Raw genomic sequence first — 18,042 nt, 5'->3', positions numbered from 1 at the left:
TCTGTGGCACAGAGGTGGGGAGCCCCTGTAACAGAAAGGACAATATATGATATATATAGTAATGGTATATAACTAAACATATATTTAATATAATGTAATATATTCATTGGAAGGACTGATGCCGAAGCTCCAATACTTGGGCCACCTAATTCGAAGAGCCGATTCATTGGAACAGACCCTGATGCTGGGAAAGATTGCAGGCAGGAGGAGACAGGGACGACAGAGGATGAGGTGGTTGGATGGCATCACCAACTCGATGGACTTGAGTTTGAACAAGCTCCAGGAGATGGTGAAGGACAGGGAAGGCTGGGGTGCTGCAGTCCATGGGGTTGCAAAGAGTCGGATGTGACTGAGCAACTGACCAACAGCACCACTGTGTACAACAATAAAAGGAAGAACAAGGAGCCCCCTCCCCACCTAACACCCGGGGAGAGGACAGGGCCTCCGGGGCAGGGAGGGGCACACGCACGCTGAGGGAAGCCGAATGACAGAAACCTTACACGGGGCTTCTTTGAGTGGGGAAGACCTTGGCACTCCGTTGGGGAGGAGGGCACCAGAGGGCACTCCTCAGACCCTGCACTTCCACCTGCTGAGAGGAGAAGCTGCCAAGTCTATCCTCGGGCAAGCCAAGCTGACAGGCCCCCGACCCCCGGCGTCGGCACCCACCCAGGATGCGCTCCGCCTCCATCCATCTGATCCAGGATCCAGGGGGCACGGCCCACAGAGGGGACGGCCGGCGTTAACACTGCCAGAATGTGCTTAAGACGCTCTTGAGAGCATCGGTTATGGAACGGAACACCGTGGAAGGACAGACCTTTATTTAGATCCTATTTGTGCATGAAAATCAATATGTCCTTTTTAGTCTTGGTCTTACAGGGAAATGCATCTCTCCCTACTGTCCTCAAGTCTGCATCTCCTGGACTGCCCTGTCAGCCGCACAGAGCAGACACACAGGCACCCCAAACCATGCTGCGCATACATGAGCCCCTTGATCGCTCGCCTGGAACACCTGTCCAGCTCTCCGAGGTGCCCGCAGAGCCTGCTTTCAAGGATGGTTCTAGTCGTCTCTTCCCACCATCCACAGCACCGCTAGGCTACCGATTCTCTGTCCCACCGCCTAACTCCAAGTTGGCCTCCCCTGTCACACCGGGACAGACCACCCTGTACAGGCATCTGCTTTGATCTCCGTTATTCCTTCCCTTCTGTAGAAAGAGGCTCAAAGTATTCGACAGTGTTGCAAACCCTTACTTTCACAGACATACAAACAGTGTTAAGATACTCAATGTTCTTCATTTTTCCTGCTGGTAAACAAAAGACAGATATTGACCTCTATGGATGGGAAACAGTCACAGAAACACCTTGGCAGAGGATAGGCTGACAGGGGGCGGGGGGCTCAAGGGGAACAAGCTAGAAGGCTCTCCCTATTAACAGGTAATCCAACAGTTCCCAGAGGCCAGATCACTTCTCACCAGGCTGGTACAAGCTGAAGACAATGGTTATGATGATGTAAGAGTTTCATCTTACACATCCATGGGGCACAATTGTTTACTAACACACGTTTCAGGAAAAGGGGGAATACAGGCCCACGGATTATTATAAACCATCAAATTTCAGTCTTGGATTTAAACAAAGCATTTCAAACTCTGCCCAGAACTGCATGGAAGTGGGAGAAAGGTCTACATTTAGTTTGAAATGCAAATTAGTTGTTTAAGACACAGAAGGAACAAAATATCACAAGTTGTTTGACACACTGGCATATGACCTCTCTGACATGTTAAGAAATCCAGACAATATGTAGGTGTCTTGGGTGTTAATTTCCTAGTAGTGCCCATTCTCCGTCTTTGTGCAGGCGACGCATCTCTCGCAAACACTCCTGTTCCGTCTCCCAGGATGCAGGACCTCGGCTAGAGGGGACCCCTGGGCTGGAGCAAGTCCATGTTGAGCTGAGGCTGGCCAGGATCTGATCTCAAAGCTGGGACAAGAGGGCTGCTGTGTGAGAGCCCGGTTGTCCCCGAACAGCACAAACTCAGCACCCTTCCTATACTCCAGAGGTGTCTGCTTTCTCAGGAACACTGGGGGTGGCAAACTCCAACCGGAAATAAATACCCCAGCCTCTGGGGAGGACTGAACTTGGGGACAGGGACAGGGAAATATCAAAAGCCTTTTGCTACTCTGGCCACCACTTGGGCTCTTCCCTCAGTTTTAGTCAGTTTTCAGAGCCAGCGGGGGATGGCTGCGGTCTGCCAGGAAGAACGCCTGGGCATAGGTGCGATTCTGCAGGGGCTGGTTCTCTGTGGGAGACTAGGGGCAGCGGGCCGGCAAAGGGCTGAGCCCGGGGCCTGGCTCCAGCGGGCAGACCTTGAGAGAGGCGCGTCCTTAGGGCCAGGGGCTCACAGATCAGCCTCTCGACCTCCGCGGGCCATCCCTGCCCGGACGAAGTGACAGCTCCAGGGTGGGGGAGGGAAGCTCGCTCCCTCGCAGAGAGAGAGGCGCCCCTTGCGTGTGTGCCAGCGGGGACGCGAGTTTGGGTGCCCCTTGGAGTCGGGAGGCAGCGTCACCGCGGAGGGCTGCGGGAGTCCGGCCGCGCACCCGGGCCCGCACCTCTGTCTGGGGGACGCAAGGAGGGGGAGCCCACGGGAGGCCGTGGACACGCGGGCGCGCACCACCGCAGGACCCCGTCTGCAGAGCGCGCGGGGAAGCGCGCGGGGACCGCGGAGGGCACAGCGCTCGCTCGGGGGGGGGACGCGGGGCCGGCGCGGTCGCTGCCCTTACCTTGCTGACCACGTTTTGCACCAGGCCTGTGCGGATGCCATAGTCCCACGCGTGGCAGTCGCAGTTGGAGGCGTTGTCCCCCGTGTCCGGGGGGGACGGGAGGGGCGGCGCCTCGCCCCCGTCCGCGCCGCTGCCGTTGCCGGGGGGGCCTGCTGTCCCCCAGGCGGCGGTGGGGAAGAGGGTGGTCGGGGGGCTGGTCCCGTTGGCCAGGTCGCCGCCGCCCCACCGGCCCGTGGCCGTGACCCCCGCCGACTCGGCGCCCTTGCCGGCCCCGCGGCACCAGAAGTTGGGCTGGTCCAGGAGGAAGGAGTCCGAGAACTGGCTGAAGCCGATGAACAGCGCGGGGATCCAGGTGAGCAGCACGAGGGTCTTCTGGTAGCCGCCGCCCAGGCCCCCGAGGAAGGGCAGCACCGACCCGTCGTAGTCCAGCAACAGGAGGCTCGGATGCGGGCCGCCGGCGGCGTGCGGCGCGGGCAGCGGCTGGATGTCACCGCCGCCGCCGGGGCCCGCGCGTCCCCCGAGGGGCGCCGAGGCCGCCGCGTCCCCGGGCGGCAGGGCGCCGTTCTCCTCGGCCGCGGGCGGCAGCCTCCCGGGCCCGCCGCCCGCCGCCTCGCGCCGCCGGTCTATCGCCATGGCCCGGGCCCGCGGCGCCCGCAGAGGCGCATAGAGCGCGGCGGAGGCTCCCGCGGGGCCCCGGGCAGAGCGCGCGGGCCCGGCGCCGCCGCCGCCGCCGCCGCCGCCGAGCAGGGCCCGCCGCTCGCAGGGACGATCGGCAGCCGCGCGCGTCACTGCGCCCCCATGGCCGGCCACCCGCGCCCCGGCTGCGGCCCCGGCGGGCGCCGGGCGGAGGGCGGGCAGAGGCCGCGGCCCTCAGCCGCCGCCGCTCATCGGCTCAGCGGCCCGGGCGCCGGCGGCCGAGCCCGCCGCTCTCCGCGGCTCCGCGCGCGGCGCGCTCGAGGAGGAGGAGCGGCGCGGTGCCGGGGTCGGCCGGCGGAGCTCTGCGGGGCGCGGCGCGAGCGGTGCAGGCGGCTCGGCGGTCCCCGCGCGCCCGGGATGTATTTATCCGACCCCGGCGCCTCCCGGAAGCCGCGAGCCCGGTGCCAGCCTGCCGCGCCGGCCGCGCTCCCCGGCTCGGCTCCCCGGCTTCCCCCCGCCTCCCGCGCCCCGGCCCGCCCCCTCTCCCCCCGCGCGGTGGAGGTAACGCGGCACCTGCTGCGCCCGCTCCTGCGCGCGAGCGCCCCCTCCGGCCCGCCGCCGCCGCCGCGGGAGGGGCGGGGACTCGGGCGCCCGGCCGCCGGCTCGAAGATCCCCGCCCGGCTCAGCTCGGCGCCCGGCAGGGCGAGGGGGCGGCGCGCGCCGCCGCGGGGGCGTGGGGTCCGGGGCTCGGAGGGGGCGGCGCGCGCCGGGCGGGTGATCTGGTGGTCCTCGGCTCGGCTCCGGCGGGCGCCGGCTGTCGGTGACCTCTATCCGTTTCCCAAGTGCCCGCCACTAGCTACCTGCACCCCACGCCCGGCCCCGAGCTCAAGGGTCGCCAGCGTTCGGGAGCAACCACCCCCCCCCCCGCCGGCGCTGTTTCGAGGCGCCGACACGACAGGAGTGGGCGCGTTTGCCCATTTCAGGTCGTGGGTCTTCCGCAGCGTCAGGTCCCCCGAGACAGACCGCAGCACCCACTCCCGAGTCGCCATTTCTCGCCCTACTCCCAAAGGAATGCTGTCTAAACACGATGCCGGACGGATATATTGCCAACCTGGAGTTACATGTAAATATCAACACCGGATCTCGAAGGTGCAGGCGTCCCCCACCCTCTCCCCGAGGTGCACTCCGATCCCGGCGGAGCGCACGGGGCACCGCGGGCCGGCCTCCCCTCCCCTCCCGCGCTCCCGGGCCGCCGGTGTCGCCAGCGCGGTACACAGAACACCGCCCTGCGGCAAACGGCCGCATTCACACATTTCCTCCCGCACCCGGCTTGCCCAATGATACAGACCCTTGACTTGACATTCTGGGAAGTTTATTAATGAGGGTCTCAAATAGAGTAGTCAATTTCCACCCTTGTTTAGGGAAGAAAAAGTGGAAGAAATGCTTTTGCTTTCCAAAAGAAGCTGTGCTTACAGAATGTACTCTTGGATTTCCATTATTTGCTTACATTTTTAACCTGGGGTTCCTCTTTGTTACGGGCAATACGTACTTACTATATAAAATACTAGCACGCCCGCCCGGAGAGAGAGTGAGAATTCTTTAAAGGCTTCCAGGGGCCTTGGGGGCAGGGAGCTCGTGGAGTCTCCTGTGAGCCTGAGAAGGGGAGATTAGATAAGCAAGGGGCCCGCAGGAAATGCCAGACCTCGGAGAAATGGGTTTCAAACCCTGCACATATCTAAACACCAAGCACTTCGTTAGTGTTCAGTGTTTCAGTAAAGACTGAACCTGGCAGTGTTGGCTTTCAGATACACCCGGTCACTCAGTCCTCTTGGGACCCCCAAGAGGTAGGTTCTCAAGATGAAGCTGCAGGCTTAGGTGAATACCAGGGCAGGCAGAGCTAAACGTCTAGCTTGGAACCAGATCTTCTGACTTTACACTCTGGGGTTTCCTCTATTTCAACAGGCAGGGTAAACAACAAAACCTCAACAAAGCAAGCAGAAAGGAAATCCAAAAAAAAAATCATAGGAAAGACTTTGAAAAGATATTTGTCAATATGCATGGGGTGGCAAAGAGTCAGACACGACTGAGCGACTGAACTGAACTGATTTTTAAGTGGGAGAATCCCTGGCCTTGGGGAGGAGTTTCATTGCCAACTGTTGTTAGCTCTTGTTTCAAAATGGTAGCAAAACCCCTCAAGTGGTACATTTCCAGAACTGGGGGACATACTTGAAATGGTACCCCTTAAAATTCAAGCTATATGGAGAGAGTAACATGGAAACTTACACTGCCATATATAGAATAGATAGCCAACCGGAATTTGCTGTTTGACTCAGGGAACTCAAACCCCGGCTCTATAACAACCTAGAGGGGAGGGCAGGGGAGGGGGTGGGAGTGAGATCCAACAGAGAGGGGACATACATGTGCCTGTGGCTGATTCATGTTGATGGTTGGCAGAAACCAACACAACTTTGTAAAGCAATTTTCAGGATGGGGAACACATGAGAAATAAAGGAATAAAAAATTAAAAAAAAAAAAAGAAAAATAAATTTAAAATAAAAAAAAAAAACTAAAAGGAAGTCACCTGAGATGTTTGGAATTAGCCAGCACCACACTGACCTGGTCGTTGTAATTAAGTTAGCGATTAGATTAGGATTTTCCTAAATTCATCTTGGATCGACATGCCCCCCCCCCCCCCCGCCAAATCGAGTCAAGAAGATTAAAAGTTAACAATTAAAGTCCTCTTTAATTTATTAAGACATATCACAAGTGACCTCACAGAGGGACCTAGAACAAAATGAGTCAGGAGAAAGAAGTGGAAGTGTTCGGGATCACTAGCTGGTACGGGGCAGCCTGTCAGACACCTGCGATCGCATTACTGAATTCTACTTTCCTGCGCCGTAGTTATCACTAAGGGCTAGTTTTCTCGTTTGCTTATTTATTTATTGCCGCCTGACTCTAGACAGTTCCTGTACTCGCTGTATTTCTGCTGCCTGGCACACCCAAGACAGGATGTATCGGTGAGTAAACGAGTGTGTCCCGTCGTCATCGGTTGGTGATGTCGTCTGCTAGGATCCTCGTCTCTGTTTACTCTGATTCTTCAGTCACCCAGCAACCTTTTCATGTTTGTTGAATCTCTCAAATATAGTGCTCAGATCAGCCAGTAGGAGAATTCAAATGGTCCTGACAATTCTATGTCTTATGCTAAGTTATTGTGGTTAAGTCGGTTAGCTCCCAGTGTAAAGTTCTTCTGGGCAGTTAAAAGACGCTTGCTCCTTGGAAGAAAAGCTGTGACGAACCTAGATGGAGTATTAAAAAGCAGAGAGGTCACTTTGCCAAGAAAGGTCCGTATAGTCCAAGCTATGGTTTTTCCAGTTGTCATGTAGGGATGTGAGAGTTGGACCCTAAAGAAAGCTGAGCACTGAGGAATTGATGCTTTTGAACTGTGGTGTTGGAGAAGACTCTCAAGAGTCCCTTGGACTGCAAGGAGATTCAACCAGTCCATCCTAAAGGAAATCGGTCCTGAATATTCATTGGAAGGACTGATGCTGAAGCTGAAGCTCCAATAATTTGGCCACCTGATGCGGAGAGCCGACCCACTGGAAAAGGCCCAGATGTTGGGAAAGATTGAGGGCAGGAGGAGAAGGGGATGACAGAGGATGAGATGGTTGGATGGCATCACTGACTCAATGGACATGAGTTTGAGTAGCTCTGGGAGATAGTGAAGGACAGGGAAGCCCACGGGGTCACAAAGAGTTGGACACGACTTAGCAACGAGACAACAACAAATGGGTTTGCAGACGATTTGTGGGTTAAAAGCAGCTCACAGACCACACACTATGCTTCCAGAAAAATAACTACTAACTTAAAAATCAGGAGATTTTTTAAGCACATGGCAGAGGCCCTGGCCCTTGTGATGCTTTTTTCCTTGAAAGACAGTGAACAGACAGGAACTTATCTCCAGCTTATCTTGTTTCTGCTGGGCACACTGGAATGTGTGTGCACGTCACTTGTCTGGCCCCAGAGAACATCTGAGGTTGTAACCCTAAATTTATGTTAGTATCCTGAGCTCTCTGATCTCCATTTCTCTTCCTTTGAAAGCATGACAAAAATGTCTGTAATTTTATTAAAATTGAGAAAATAATGAGAAGAAATAAAAGACACAACGGAATCACCAATACACTTGAACAATTTTATTTCCTTGGAGATAGCAAGAGGAAAAAAAATATTTAGCTTACTTCTAAAGTTGATAAAAGTCTAATTTTAAATCCTCCAAAATTCTGGAAGAGTTAGTTTCAAGGAATTGGTATCAGGGTTAATAAACTTAAAATGTACAAAGCAGTCATAGCACATGGATTTCACACTGTTTTCTTTTTTTTTTTGAACCTGTATGTTCATGCTTTTTATTTATACTTGAAATGCAGGTAGATATATTTTAAAACATCGTGTCCTTTTTTTTTTTTTTTTACTACAGTCTGATTTCTTTCTTTCAAATAGCTATTTGAAAGGTAGGTTATCTTGATTTTTGGAGCATGGGAGAAAGTGATATGAAATTACTTCAAAGTCTACTGTGTACATTTGAACTTTATTTACATCATCCTTTGACTTTTGAAATGTTAACTTTTGACTAACAAGGAATTTGACATTTACAAAACCTATCATAAATGAAAGTGCAACAGCTACTTTTGTTCTGTGGAAGTAATAAAAATGTCACAAAATCTATCCTTTAAAAAACCTACAAGGAATATCTTGAGAAAAACTGGAGGAGTACATGCCAATTCATTGTTCCTGATCAAGGGAAGTGAAAAGAAGTAGCAACGTGAAGATAAGACTTCTATGCGAAAAGCAATTCAATTATAAATCTGATTGATAGGGCCCAATTAAAAGCTTGGTTAAAATTTAATTTTGAACTCTTATTGAGTTTAAAAACAATTAGTATAACAAATTGATCTAGAATTTGGGGCTGCTTTTGTTTGCTAAAACTCACAGATGTCACATTTGCCTTCCCGTGGTTAAGAAGTGTGTTATCACTTACATGTAGAAACTAATACATGATACAGATCAACATATCTACAAAGGAAAGAGACTCACAGCCTATAGAACAGACAGGTGGTTACCAAGGGGGTGGGCGGGCGTTAGGGGAGGGGAGGACTGGGAGTCTGGGATGAGCAGGTGAAAACCATCATATATGGGATGAACAAACAGGGTCCGACTGGACAGGACAGGAAACTATACTCAATATCCCGTGATTAAATCACAATGGAAAATAATATGAAAAAGAATGTATATAACACATCACTTTGCTCTACAGCAGAAATTAACACAACATTTTAAATCAACTATCAGATCAGATCAGATCAGTCGCTCAGTCGTGTCCGACTCTTTGCGACCCCATGAATCGCAGCACGCCAGGCCTCCCTGTCCATCACCAACTCCTGGAGTTCACTCAGACTCATGTCCATCGAGTCAGTGATGCCATCCAGCCATCTCATCCTCTGTCGTCCCCTTCTCCTCCTGCCCTCAATCCCTCCCAGCATCAGAGTCTTTTCCAATGAGTCAACTCTTGGCATGAGGTGGCCAAAGTGCTGGAGTTTCAGCTTCAGCATCATTCCTTCCAAAGAAATCCCAGGGCTGATCTCCTTCAGAATGGACTGGTTGGATCTCCTTGCAGTCCAAGGGACTCTCAAGAGTCTTCTCCAACACCACACTTCAAAAGCATCAATTCTTCAGCGCTCAGCCTTCTTCACAGTCCAACTCTCACATCCATACATGACCACTGGAAAAACCATAGCCTTGACTAGACGAACCTTTGTTGGCAAAGCAATGTCTCTGCTTTTGAATATGCTATCTAGGTTGGTCATAACTTTCCTTCCAAGGAGTAAGCGTCTTTTAATTTCACGGCTGCAGTCACCATCTTCAATAAAATTTAAAAGAAATAAATGGAATGTCAGAATGTTCCTTGTCATACACACAGCAGCAGTCCTATGTCAAAGAGACAAGCTCCTGATTTGAGCAACAAAATAAAGTCATGTTGGTTAATAACCCAAAGTATAAAAGAACTGTGGGCTTTCCAGATAGCACAGTGGTAACGAATCTGCCTGCTGAGGCAGGAGATGCAGGAGACGCAGGTTCTGTCCCTGGGTTGGGAAGATCCCCTGGAGGAGGAAATGGCAATCCGCTCCAGTACTATTGCCTGGGAAATCTCACTGACATAGGAACCAGGCAGGCTGAAGTCCATGGGGTCGAAAAAGAGCCAGACACGACTGAGTCCTGAGTATATCAAAGGACTATCCCCAGTTCCATGGTGATATAGAAAATGATTGAATGAAGCAAGAAAGAAACGGAGAAGAGAGAAACCTCTCCCGTGGAAGAACTGCAGACAGTACATGTAGGTACACGGCCCTCGAGAAGGTGGAGCGTAACTCGGCACTCGTCGAGTGTCGGCTGGCCACGGCGTTTCCTTCTGAAGAGCAAAGGTCATCACTTCAACAACAACAAGGACAGATCAGCCGGACAGCATGTAACCTTGACCTGGTGTGATGAGAAGGGCCCTTACCTCTGGACTCTTCCTCCCCCAAACCCAAAACCTGTGTAACCAGGAGGGAAATACAGATGCATCCTGGCTGAGGGATCCTACAAAATACCTGACCAGAACAGAAAACTGCTCGGCTCATCCAAAGCAAGGGAAGTGTGAGAGATGTCACAGCTCAGAGGAGCCAAGGAGAGGTGAGGATCAAGCATCATGTGACAACTGATGGGATCCTGGAAGAGAAGGACTTCCCGACCGAGCGAACTAGAGACTTTAGTGATTAAAAATGTATCAATATTGGCTCATTCGTTCTGACACATATACCATGCTAATGCAAGATGTTAACAGCAGGGGGTTAGGTGTAGGGTATATGGAAACTGTACTATCCTTGGAATTGTTTTCTATGTGTCAAAATATTCTAAAATTAAAAAAAAATTTCAGGCTTCAGCAATACATGAACCGTGAACTTCCAGATGTTCAAGCTGGTTTTAGAAAAGGCAGAGGAACCAGAGAACAAATTGCCAACATCCGCTGGATCATCGAAAAAGCAAGAGAGTTCCAGAAAAACATCTATTTCTGCTTTATTGACTATGCCAAAGCCTTTGACTGTGTGGATCACAATAAACTGTGGAAAATTCTGAAAGAGATGGGGATACCAGGCCACCTGACCTGCCTCTTGAGAAACCTATATGCAGGTCAGGAAGCAACAATTAGAACTGGACATGGAACAACAGACTGGTTCCAAATAGGAAAAGGTGTACGTCAAGGCTGTATATTGTCACCCTGCTTATTTAACTTCTATGCAGAGTACATCATGAGAAACGCTGGGCTGGAAGAAGCACAAGCTGGAGTCAAGATTGCCGGGAGAAATATCAATAACCTCAGATATGCAGATGACACCACCCTTATGGCAGAAAGTGAAGAGGAACTAAAAAGCCTCTTGATGAAAGTGAAGGTGGAGAGTGAAAAAGTTGGCTTAAAGCGCAACATTCAGAAAACGAAGATCATGGCATCTGGTCCCATCACTTCATGGGAAATAGATGGGGAAACAGTGGAAACAGTGGCTGACTTTATTTTTTGGGCTCCAAAATCACTGCAGATGGTGATTGCAGCCATGAAATTAAAAGACGCTTACTTCTTGGAAGGAAAGTTATGACCAACCTAGATAGCATATTGAAAAGCAGAGACATTACTTTGCCAACAAAGGTTTGTCTAGTCAAGGCTTTGGTTTTTCCAGGGATCATGTATGGATGTGAGAATTGGACTGTGAAGAAAGCTGAGTGCCGAAGAATTGATGCTTTTGAACTGTGGTGTTGGAGAAGACTCTTGAGAGTCCCTTGGATGCAAGGAGATCCAACCAGTCCATCCTAAAGGAGATCAGCCCTGGGTGTTCATTGGAAGCACTGATGCTAAAGCTGAAACTCCAATACTTTGGCCACCTGATGTGAAGAGCTGACTCACTGGAAAAGACTCTGATGCTGGGAAGGATTGGGGGCAGGAGGAGAAGGGGACAACAGAGGATGAGATGGCTGGATGGCATCACCGACTCGATGGACGTGGGTTTGGGTGAACTCCGGGAGTTGGTGATGGACAGGGAGGCCTGGCGTGCTGCGATTCATGGGGTCACACAGAGTTGGACACGACTGAGCGACTGAACTGAACTGAACGGATAGTTGATTTACAGTGTGTGATGATATTTTTAATCAAATAAAGATTTGGTTTTAGAACTCAAAGCTTATGGGTAGCAGAAATAAAACCTTGAACAATAAATTTTATTGATTTGCTTTTGGCTGTGCTGCGTCTTCGCTGGCGCACGGACTTTGCTCTGGTTGTGGCGAGCGGGGGCCCCTCTTTGTCGCGAGGGCTTCTCACTGCAGCGGCCTCTCTTGCTTCGGAGCACAGGCACCAGCGCACACCGGCCTCAGTAGCTCCAGCATGTGGCTCAGGAGTTGCGGCTCCTGGGATCCAGGGCACAAACTCAACAGCTGGGGAGCACGGGCTTAGACGGGCTTAGTTGCTCCACGGCCTGTGGGATCTTCCCGACCAGGTATCAAACCCAGGTCCTCTGCATTGATGGGTGGATTCTTTACCAATGAGCAACCAGGGAAGCCCGAAAAATAAATTTTAATTAAAGCCTGTTCCAGGAACATTGTTTAAACTACTCCAAAATATCAAAGACCCCAGCAGCAGTAAATCTGCCTGCTGCGGTCCAGGCTGTGGTCCGTCCGAAAGGCTGGGGGGTGGGGCGTGAGCCTCAAGGCAGCCTGAGAGTCCAGCAGGCTCAGTGTTCAAATTCTGCCATCTCATTTGTTTACATTTCCATCTTGTACCGTGTTTTGGTCACCAACCCAGAAGTGTGCTTGTCCCAAGTTTTCCCTTCATTTCGGCAGTTTTTTCCCTCCTGCTTTGGTAACCTTCTCAAAGACTCCATTTCTTTAGAGTTAGCAGAGCCTTTGGGGAGGATGGGAACACATGTGTGGAGGAAGTAGCCACTGTTTGGTGATGAGATGGAGCAGCTGTAGCCTCCAGGTTAATGGGCTTTGACAGACTCTTTTCATTAACCAGAAAATGCTGGGATATAAATCTAAGGGCGTTCGAGGAAAACTCCATTTTTCTAGTGTATATCTCTGAAGGCCAGAGCAGAGCCCTGGTTATATGTCTCAGTAGCCACGCTGCCCGGCACTCAATAAATATTTTTGGAATGGATGAAGACTGGGGCAGTAGGCAGGATTTTGCCAGAAAGAGAAGAGGGAACAGTAGAAGGAACAGCAGGAGGGAAGGCCCTGAGGTACAAGGAGAATCACCGTTCGTGAAAGTTTAGGAACCTCATGGCATTTCTACATGATGATTTAATTATGGCATGTAAAGAAGAACACTGTTGTGAAATAATAAGAAATATATTAGAGGAGGAAATGGCAATCCTCTCCAGTGTTCTTGCCAGGGAGATCCCATGGACGGAGGAGCCTGGTGGGCTTCAGTCCATGGGGTCCAAAGAGTCGGACACAACTGAGCGGCTAAACAACAACATCAACAAAAAACATGTACGTGAGTCTCCGTCGCTGGTTCCTGGCACAGAGCTCCTACATTGCTTGCAATTTCCAGGTGAGGAGAAGGCACTGGCACCCCACTCCAGTACTCTTGCCTGGAAAATCCCACGGACAGAGGAGCCTGGTGGGCTGCAGTCCATGGGGTCACTAAGAGTCGGACAGGACTGAGCGACTTCACTTTCACTTTTCACTTTCATGCATTGGAGAAGGAAATGGCAACCCACTCCAGTGTTCTTGCCTGGAGAATCCCAGGGACGGGGGAGCCTGGTGGGCTGCCATCTATGGGGTCCCACAGAGTCGGACACGACTGAAGTGACTTAGCAGCACCAGCAGCAGGGGTGGGCCTTGCCCGGTGGTCCAGTGGTTGGGACTTTCTTTTCCAACACAGCGGGTGAGGGGTTGATCGCTGGTGGGCGATCTCACATGCTTTGTAGCCAAAAGACCAAAACATAAAGCAGAAATAATATTGTAACAAATTCAGCAAAGAGTTTAAAAATGATCCACATCCAAAAAGAAAAAAAAATCTTACTACCAAGCAAGCAGAGAGCATCAGGAGCATCCCTGGTTCTAGTGATGTGAGGCTGGGTGGCTCCCGGAGGCAGGCGAGGGGCCAGAACACAAGCCAGCACGTCTCTCCCCAGATCTCCAGGCGGGGGATGGGGCTGGTAATGCACTCTGTAATAAACGGGTAAAGGTGAGTAAACACTTCCACCACTTCTGTGAGCCCCTCTATCAAGTGAATCACACTCAAGAAAGGTCATTGCAACCTCTGCTCTGTGGCTGTTGGGTCAGAAGCACCGGTGATACTGGGTTTGTAACAAGCGTCTGCAGTGGGGGTGGGGAGGGCAGTCTTCTGGGACTGAGTCCTGATCCACGGGGTTTGAAGTAACTCCGGGCCAGCGGTATCAGAGCTGGATTAAATTTCAGGACACCATGCTGGCGGCCCAGAGACTTGCTGGTTGAGAGTCCTCCGCACGTGGTGACCAGAAGCGAAGTGTTTTCCATGAGCAGCAGAGGAGACCCATCCATAGGCCAGAAAGACACAGGGGCAGAGGGACATGGGAAGGAGAAAGCGCACTCTTCAAAAGACTATGTTAAATATAAACATTAGGAGTTTTGAGAATTCTGGGGAAATCCTCACTTTGGAAAATGACTTTATTGCCTGGAAAAGTCCATGGACAGAGGAGCCTGGCAGGCTGCAGTCCATGGGGTTACATGACTGAGCATGTGTGCATGAGGGTGGAGGGTCATGGGTTGGTAGCAATAAACTGGTAGAACTAAAAAAAAAAAAAATAAGAAAATGACTTTACACTCCAATAATCAATTTACAGTGACTTTATTGAGGTATATTTTATACATGCACGTTTTAAACTTAAACAAGGATGTACACACCTGCGAAGCCCTCGCCCCCATCAAGGTACAGACACGTCCGTCACCAGGAAAAGCTCCACGGTGCCTCTTTGCAGACGGTTCGCACCCTCCAACCCACCCGGACAGTGAGTGGCCCGTTCCGTTCCTGTTCTCAGCGTGTAAGTGGAGCCAGACACGGCAGTCCGGTGCCCGTCTGCCTTCGCTCAGCAGGACGCCCGTGAGAGGCCCGCATCTTTGCGCGCATCCGTATCTCACTCCTTTGTGTCTGCTTCTGAGTGGGGCTCTGTTGCGTGACCATGTTATCCATCCCCCTGCTCACCGGCCACTTGGGATAAGGCTGCTCTGGTCCCTCAGATATGTCCCACAGACGTCCTCTGTGTAGACACTCTCTTTCATTTCTCTCGGGTAACGATCTAGGAGCAGCATCATGAAAACTGTACATTTTGGGTCACCAACCCACAAAAACTGTCCCAACGGCCACTGTGTGAGCAGAGGCCCCTGGCCGGGTGGAGCGTCGTCCGAGCGGGCTCGGAACAGCTTGCGTTCTCAGGATATGCAGACAATGCCCGTATTCTTTGAGGACACAAGTGACCATGGGGAGATGGCACCGAACAAGCCGGCTGGTGGTCTGAGCTGACGTGAGTGATTGGCACGTCAGTATCTGGAGATGGACTTATTTTAGGCAGCATAGCGGGGTCTCATACTTGCTGATACAGCAAGACGTCAGCAGGAAGTTACCAATACCGAGAATATGTTAGTATTTTTTTCATACAGAAAGTGTAGACCTAAGGCAAACTGACTTATGCAAAAAAAAAAAGGGACTTCCCTAGCTTATGTAACCAGAGAGAGCAGGGGTGGGCCGACTTCTGACACGCTGTAGCCTTCCTCTCTCCCCAGAGCTGCTGTTTTCTCTGCCCTCGTTCTCAGGCTCCCGTGGTGGGTCCCCTGCTCACCCACCCTGGCAGCTCCCACAGAAGGAAGCAGCTCTTCTCGAAAGTTCCCAACAGCGTCCCCCGCCGGTTTCCACAGCTCTCACGGTGGCTGGAGGGCCCTGTGCCCTTGTGAGCCTGTCAGCATGGCACCTGGGCTGTGATGCTGCGTGCTGGCCTGGTCACGTGCAGGGAGGGGGCCCAAGGCTGGTCTGAACCACGAGCCTGGTGGGGCGGGAGGCGGGTAGCAGAGTCCCCCGGGGCGGTTCCTGAAGCAGAAACGATGTCGTCCATTTCTGTGCTCGTTAGACACGTCATGCAAACTGTATGTCGACGTCTCCCAGGGCCCTTCCTCTCAGAGAGAACACAGATGAGACACGAGTGACAAGCTGTCAGGAGGGAATCCTCCGCTTTTCGGGATAACTCAACAAACGCACAAGAAGGACTTGCTGCCCACGAAACAGCGGTGACGCTCAGGTACTGAACTCCACATTTCCCTGAAGCAGGGGTGGGAGGGCTGCTCATGAGCCCGTCACCCCGGGGTGAAGATTCAGGACCTTCCAGGCCTGCTGGCTGCAGGCCGGCTTTGCCCAGACCCCGAAGGGCACAAGCAGCTGTCGCTGTGGGGAGGCCAGAGCGGGGGGCTGGGAGATGGAGGCCAGCTCCATGGGGCGTTCAGCCCGTCAGCCCCCAGTGGAGACTTCTCAGAGCACTGGATTCCGGGAGGTCACGGACAGGCAGCAGGAGGCCCTGGAAGTCAGTGCGCCTTCACCTGGGACAGGGAGGCCCCTGCCCCCTCGCCGGCTTCCTCATTCCAGAGTCTGCTTCCAGGCACCACAGCCCAAGTCCAGGGGGAGAAGTAGTTCAAGCCCCCCAAACACTCAGCAGGATGTCGTCAAGGAGAGCAGAGCGTCTAGAGTCGGACCTCCTGATTTCTTCCGGCTCTGTGACCTTGAACTGGTCCCGTTACTCTGGAGCCTTATTGTCCTCTTGAGTTGTTGTTGTTTGGTTGATAAGTCGTGTCCGACTCCTTGTGACCCCATGGCCTGCAGCCCACCAGGCTCCTCTGTCCGTGGGATGGAGTGGGTTGCCATTTCCTCCTCCAGGGGATCTTCCCAACCCACAGATTGCCTCCACTGGCAGGCAGATTCTTTACCACTGAGCCACCAGGGAAGCCCTTCCTCATCAGTAAAGTGGGAATAATCATCACACCTGCCTCAGTACCGACCGCCTGGCACACGGGGCGGCTGTGAGGAGCGTGAGATGGTGGGAGCTGGGGACTTGGGCGGGTGAACAGCCGTGCAATATCCAGGGTCGTTCAGGTGCCGTCAGAAGTGGTCGTCCCAGCCCCAGCCCTTCGAGAGACGCAGACTGAGCTTAAAGGATTCCTCGTCCCCGCCAACCAGGGTCAGCTTCCAGCATCAGTCAAACAGACCAAAGAGGCTGGAATCCCCCGGACGTTCCACTTCGTTAGCTCTGCTAAGTGATTCCGCAGCCAGCCCTGATAGATGCAGAGCTGGACTTTGCTGTCTGTGGTCAGATTTCCTGGTAGCAGTCACTCTGGCCTTGACCTCTGTTCTTAATCCCGAATCCCCTGTGGCCCCTTTGCCCAGGGGCAGGCCAGACAGCCCTCTATCTTATCTACGGAGCTGAATCCACGTCAAGAGTGAAGGACCACCACACCCTGCCGTCCGGCGTCGCATCCGCCCGACCCAGTCGCACCTGGAGCAGTCCCGGGCAGGCTTCCCCAGCCCCGATTTGACACCCAGAGGAGCTGACAGCTGAGCTGACCCCATCGCCCTCTGCCCGCCCTCTCCTGGTGCAAACACATCGCTCGGTGTCTCCGGCAGAACCAGGGATGGGCCATGCTCCCGACCGTCTCAAGAGCCATTCCGGCCCCCAGACCTGCCCGGTGCGTCGCTCCCTGAAGTGCCTGCACACCCGTGACGGCCACGGTGGAGGTGAGGAGGGCAGCTTTGGCGGCGCTGAGTCACCCGCCCGAAGGTGCGTGGTACCCGGCCCAGGACGCAGACGGACCTCGGCCAGGTCCCCTGCCAGCCTCAGGACACCAGCCCGCCCTGCAGCGCGGCTCTGCCCACCCTGTCCTCCCAGCAGAAGGTTGTGCTGGGGGCTCCTTCACCCTGAGAATGCCTCACTCCTGGAGCCCCTAGCTCTCTGCCCCAAGGCTGGAGACCTTGGGAAACCCAAGTGCTTCCCCACAGGGAAGCACGCACCTCCAGCTCCTGAGGCCAGCTCTGTGACCCCTGCCCTCCCGGGGACACCACTGAGCCCGTACGCTCTCTGGAGTGCTCTACCTGGTCAGGAGACTCACCTCTGCCTCCCTTGGTCACTGAACAACACAGAGCCCCACACAGGGAAGGCTCGTTGGAAACCTGCCCGATTTGATTGCCCTTTGTGTTGGGCTCAGAACTGTTCTCCCACCAAGAAGGCTCTGGAGTCTAAAATTCTGTGTGGTCCCCTCTGTCTTCCTGTCGGACACGGCGCTACGGAGAAGCACAGGGGAACTTCAGCCCCTCCCCACCCCCGGAGGGACTGGCCGTCTTGGACTGGAGCCTGAACTGGTCTGAGTGGTCACGGGAGCCGGGATCGCCCTGGTGTGCAGGGGCGCTTTCTGCAGATGGATCCGAAAAGCGAGAATCTAGACTCCATTGTCTAGGATTCTATTTTACGTGTTGACCTTTTTTTTCACGTAGATCATTAAAGAAAAAAAAAACCTCAACTTTAATGCCTTGTATCAGAT

General features: G+C 53.0%; 1 protein-coding gene across 4 annotated transcripts in view; it reads right to left on the bottom strand.

Annotated features, from left to right (window-relative positions):
- The window catches only part of SLC22A23 (solute carrier family 22 member 23), a 133,070-nt gene extending 129,128 nt beyond the window's left edge, over positions 1-3,942 (bottom strand). Inside the window, exon 1 of one of the 4 annotated variants that reach the window (XM_061398970.1) lies at positions 2,773-3,942. In XM_061398970.1, coding sequence (XP_061254954.1) covers positions 2,773-3,405 — 633 coding nt within the window. In that variant the 5' untranslated portion in view covers positions 3,406-3,942. The remainder of the gene's footprint in view (positions 1-2,772) is intronic. The other 3 variants (XM_061398971.1, XM_061398968.1, XM_061398969.1) reach the window with 3 other exon arrangements.
- Between the last annotated feature and the right edge of the window lie 14,100 nt (positions 3,943-18,042).

This window comes from Bos javanicus, chromosome 23 (assembly GCF_032452875.1).
Source record: "Bos javanicus breed banteng chromosome 23, ARS-OSU_banteng_1.0, whole genome shotgun sequence".
NCBI classification, from domain to species: domain Eukaryota; kingdom Metazoa; phylum Chordata; class Mammalia; order Artiodactyla; family Bovidae; genus Bos; species Bos javanicus.
This window is presented reverse-complemented; position numbering and strand designations above follow the sequence as displayed.